This window comes from Protobothrops mucrosquamatus, unplaced genomic scaffold (assembly GCF_001527695.2).
Source record: "Protobothrops mucrosquamatus isolate PMUCROS unplaced genomic scaffold, P.Mucros_1.0 scaffold251, whole genome shotgun sequence".
Classification (NCBI taxonomy): Eukaryota; Metazoa; Chordata; class Lepidosauria; order Squamata; family Viperidae; genus Protobothrops; species Protobothrops mucrosquamatus.
In genome coordinates, this window is record NW_015386599.1 from 203,049 (window position 1) to 207,848 (window position 4,800).

Genomic DNA, 4,800 nt, shown 5'->3' on the forward strand with positions numbered 1-4,800 from the left:
GTTCACATATCTTAAAGTTACTTAGATTGAGAAACATTTCCTTAAAAGTATTTGTCTGCATATTGCTTTCGATAGAAAAGAATCTTTATAGCTCACAGTTGAACTGTGGTGTCCTTGGTGCTCTCTAAGCTGTTTTCCTGCAGATATTTCATTACCCAACACTCTGATAAACAAGTTAACAGTAAACAACAGCCTAATCAAGAAACCACTAAAAACACTTCCACCAAACACTGACATGGCAAGCATAGAGAAAATCCCACTCCCTCCTAGCACTGAAGATATTACCTATTTGGGTAATGAAAGAAAACAACCAAGCTCAGAGAGCAACAAGGCCGCACATAATGTTTTAATGCAGGGGTCTTCAAACTTGGCCCTTTTATGACTTGTGGACTTCAACTACCAGAATTACAGCGTGCCTGGCTGAGGAATTCTGGTAGTTGAAGTCCACAAGTCATAAAAGGGCCAAGTTTGAAGACCCCTGTTTTAATGTGTACTAGGAAGAGATTTGCAATCTATGTTGACTTTTTAGCTTGAATCAGCTACCACAAGCTGAGGGATTAAACTATGGGTTATATTTCAGATGTGAGAATTATATACCCATCTTTGTGCCAAAATATTTTTTTTCAGGAAGAATAGTTGCCTGCAGATACAATCATGTATTTTAGGCTGAATAACACAGGAATGCTCTTTTAAAAAGTACCCACCTTTCTCAGATGCTTCTCTGCCTGCCTTCCAACTATAGCTTAAGCAAAGTCCATCTTTAAACTATCAAAGAGTCTGTTGGACTTAGCTGTCACAGGGCCTTTTCCCAACTGTGCCTACATCAGCACAACAACCTTTTTTTTCTGTCTTGTCTTTATGACAGTGTCCTTATCTCATCCTCAACCAGTATAAATATATGAGGTCACCACAAGACTGGCAGCCCTAGGTCCTTAGACTTTCTAGTCAGTTGCACCTTCAATGGATCATTATTCTTGATTTATGTTTTGCTGTGGAAGGATAACATTACTGGGAGGCAATGGAAATTACTAGCTTTTTCTTTACAAATATATTTAAAGGTTAAGTTTTTAAAGCATTATATAGCAGATTTTAAGAAATTTTATCAGACAGCAAAAGTGGTATGGAAGAGGCAATCACTGTGTCATACTTTTCTGTTTTTATGTGTTTTTATGTTTTGTACATCCCACATGGCATAAAATAATAATAATTTATTACCTGCATATGCTGGCTGACTCCCGGCAACTCTGAGCAGTTTACAAATTATTTAAAACATTAAAATAAGAAAGCAAAAAAAGGGTAAAAATGGCAAGGTGACAAAAAGGTAAACATAAAGGTAAAGATAAATTATAATTAAAACATTACAGTCAAATGAGGCCTCAGAATTTAATAAATGAAAAATGTGGAGAGATATTTATGCTTTCCTCAATTATAAACCCATTAATATGGTGACAGTGAAATATTTAAATAAAGTGAGAATATTACATGTGTTCGGGGAAAACATTTATTGTTTTGAGATAGAATTGAGACTATAGTTTAAATTATTATCAACACCCAAAAAGTGATTGAAAATTATTAATATTTTTGATAGGGGAGTATTGCAGATTACTATTAAGGATATTACAAGATAGTTCATGGAGCTATCTGGATATGTGTACAAAATATTTATGTTGATACAAAATAAGACAGCTAGAATACCAAATGAAATGGTGTGTTATCATGGTAATGACAGTACATATTTTATTTATTGGTTCCCAGTTTTCTTCCAGTATGATTACATGTTGGGGCTGTACTATGTGGAAGAACATCTGTGGCATGTTTCCCTATTTAAGTCCTGAGATCATAGAATAAGGCCCTACTCCCAATGTCTCAGATGGGTCACTTTAAATAGATACTCCAAGATAAGGAATACTGTTTCCAGAAGTGTCTTTTTCTGCACCTGTTGAATTACTGTTTCAGCCTTGAGCTTTTTAATTTTCTAGAACTTCATCGGATATGTAGTGCTTTTAATTAGTCTGTTTCAATTGTATTTTAATTGTTGCTTCTTTAAACTGTAATTTTAATCGTTAATTTTTAATAATTTTATTTGTATTTTTAAAATGTTATACTATACTGAAAGCTTTCAATAGCTTGACTAATGCATTTTTAGAAATATTAACAAAGGCGGTTGTGTATTTGCAGTGTTCATATAATAATTTTGATTATGTTTCAGTCTGTGGAGGAAAAATAAAGGGCCTGGTTTCAGAAGATTATGTCCGAAGATTCAAATAAGGACAAGCAGTACATAGAACAGTTAACCAGTGAAAATTACAACTCAGTATGTTTAAACCTTCAGTTTTTTATATTCTTCTAACATTTAATTAATAACTGGGCTTGTATGCACTTCAAACATAGCTGATTCTAAGCTATATAGTCCATCTATTTGTCAAAGGGAACATACAGTAGATAACTATTCCTCTCCTACTTGTATATTTCCTCATATGCATTTAAATTGTATTTGTCTAGGCAGTAGATACCATAACAATTATTTAAATATACAATATGCACTTCCTTGCATTATCTGTGCAGTATTTTCTCCGCATTACATTTTTTACATCCAATATTTTTTTAAAAAATGTGCAGTTTATAAAATCCAAACCTGCTAACCCCAAAATTGCATTGCTTCTTACAGAAATGTATTGCATTGAAACTATTATATTTGTAGACATTCTCCTATCCAAATGCCACATATCCAGACACAGAATAGTTTTCCATAAATAATTAACACATTTCCTTGTGCTTAATAACTTTAGCAGAAAATAGAATCTATTCATTTTACTTCTTTATTACCATCATTTTTATGCCACCTCTGTCCAAGACTTAGGGTAGCTCACAATCTAATAGAAACAACAAAATAATAAAGCAATCATCTAATAATCACAATACAAATTTATAAAAATTCCTTAGCACAGAGGTCCCCAAATTTTTGGGCACCAGGGACTGGTTCCGTGGAGAAAGGTTTTTCCGCAGACTGGAGAGTGCACGGTTTTGTGTGCTGCCTGCATCCCATGGATGGGGCTTTGCTTGTTTGTGCAGATGGTTGCTGGCATGCCGCAGCCTGGTACTGGGGGTTGGGGACCACTGCCTTAGCAGACCAGACCTGAGCACTTACTTGAAATCTTCTGTTCTAAATACTATACAAGAAGAATCATCTTTATAGCCCCATTAGTGGGTCATAATGTCAATAGTCTTCTTCAACCCAAGTGATAAAATGTTGCAGATGAAGGAGCTGGCACTGAAAAGATCTACCTCCAGACCTACAACCTCCTGACATCTAAGAAGGTAACCTCAACAAGTCCTCTCAGCCCTTTGTACCAGACGGACAAAATCTATGTGTAGGAAGTCTCAAATATAGTACCTCAGAGGCAGAAATCTTTATTCACAATAATCTTGCCTTATCAAATAATATAAGATGTGTTGAATTACAGTTCTTCCCCCTGTGAGATGCTCAAACTACTGTGATAGGAATTGTAATCTGTTGTATACAACTAAAAGATGTGAATAGTTCGACTTAAGTATTACTCTCTGCTTTGATCTCTAGCAATCCATGCTGTGCTCTTTACCAAATTACACTGGGATTAACCTGTATTTATTTATTTAGGAAACCTATATGATCACCTTGTACATGATAATCCCAGGCAGCTCACAATGACACTCAATAGATATAGCTAATATAGCAATACATTTCTATAAGAGTCCCATAACATATTTATATGCCATAGCAGCCAAACAACTTTACATTTATATTTATATTTGCTGGTCTCACTTCCATCCTAGCCCAATGCCTGGATAAAGAACTAAATCTTTATCGCTCTCCAGAAAACTAATAAGGTGGGAGTCGTCTGAATCTCAAAGGGGAGATTTTTCAAAAGGGTTGGGGCTATCATGAAAAACGTCTGTCTGAGATCCCATCAGATGACAACATTTAAGAGAAGCACACTCACCCTATTTGATGCTGTAGGACAGATCATCCTGATAATTCAGGATGCCTAATAATATGCATATTTTCTGTATTGTATTCCAAAGCCCAGGATATATTTTTTCTTTTCACCTCATTATTTCTTTTAGTTTTGTCCTGCAAAAGTAAAAATTAAGCATGAATTTTCTATTAATAGTTATTTTTACTAAATTGTTAATTTTCATTTTGCAAGAATCACGTTTTCTCTTTTATTTTATTTGTATTTTAGGATGAGGATTCTTTTATCCCATACGTAACAGAAGATCTTGAGCAGTGTGCATTTGTCGCAGGTCTGAATAGTTCTATTTCTTGTGAACTGAGGATACATATGGGTAACATTAAAAATGAATTGCCATGTAGCTGTAGCAAAAGGTTGGCATACATAATGCCTTCTAAATATATTGGAACACATCTGAAGAAATTGTATTCACTTTTTTTGTTAATGAATTATCTCTTATACTAATAAATAACATACTTGAATACATATCTATACGCCTATCATACTGGAATTGTAACTGGTAGCCTGAAAAAGAAATTAAGAAAGTGTAATCCACATATGTTAAAGCCACAAGATGATAAGAAAATATAACTAATTCTAGTTTACACAATAATATTTACTGTCTCCCCATACCTTTCAAGCCTTACAAAGTATTCTTGCTTTGACTGTGTCCATCCTCTTCTTCATGCATTGCCTTTTCTTCTTTAAATTTCTTCCCTCTCAGTTTTTCAGGAACTCATCAGCCCCATTTAATGATGAAAGTCCTTGGTTGTACCCTTCTCTTAATTCATTAACTCTGTAAATATTT

At 34.3% G+C, this 4,800-nt stretch overlaps 1 protein-coding gene across 1 annotated transcript in view; it reads left to right on the forward strand.

Annotated features, from left to right (window-relative positions):
* The first annotated feature begins 2,248 nt into the window (after positions 1-2,248).
* AGBL3 (ATP/GTP binding protein like 3) overlaps positions 2,249-4,800 on the forward strand; it is a 29,660-nt gene continuing 27,108 nt past the window's right edge. Inside the window, exons 1-2 of the mRNA XM_015814443.1 lie at positions 2,249-2,314; positions 4,224-4,284. Of these exons, the coding sequence (XP_015669929.1) occupies positions 2,249-2,314; positions 4,224-4,284 (127 nt within the window). The remainder of the gene's footprint in view (positions 2,315-4,223; positions 4,285-4,800) is intronic.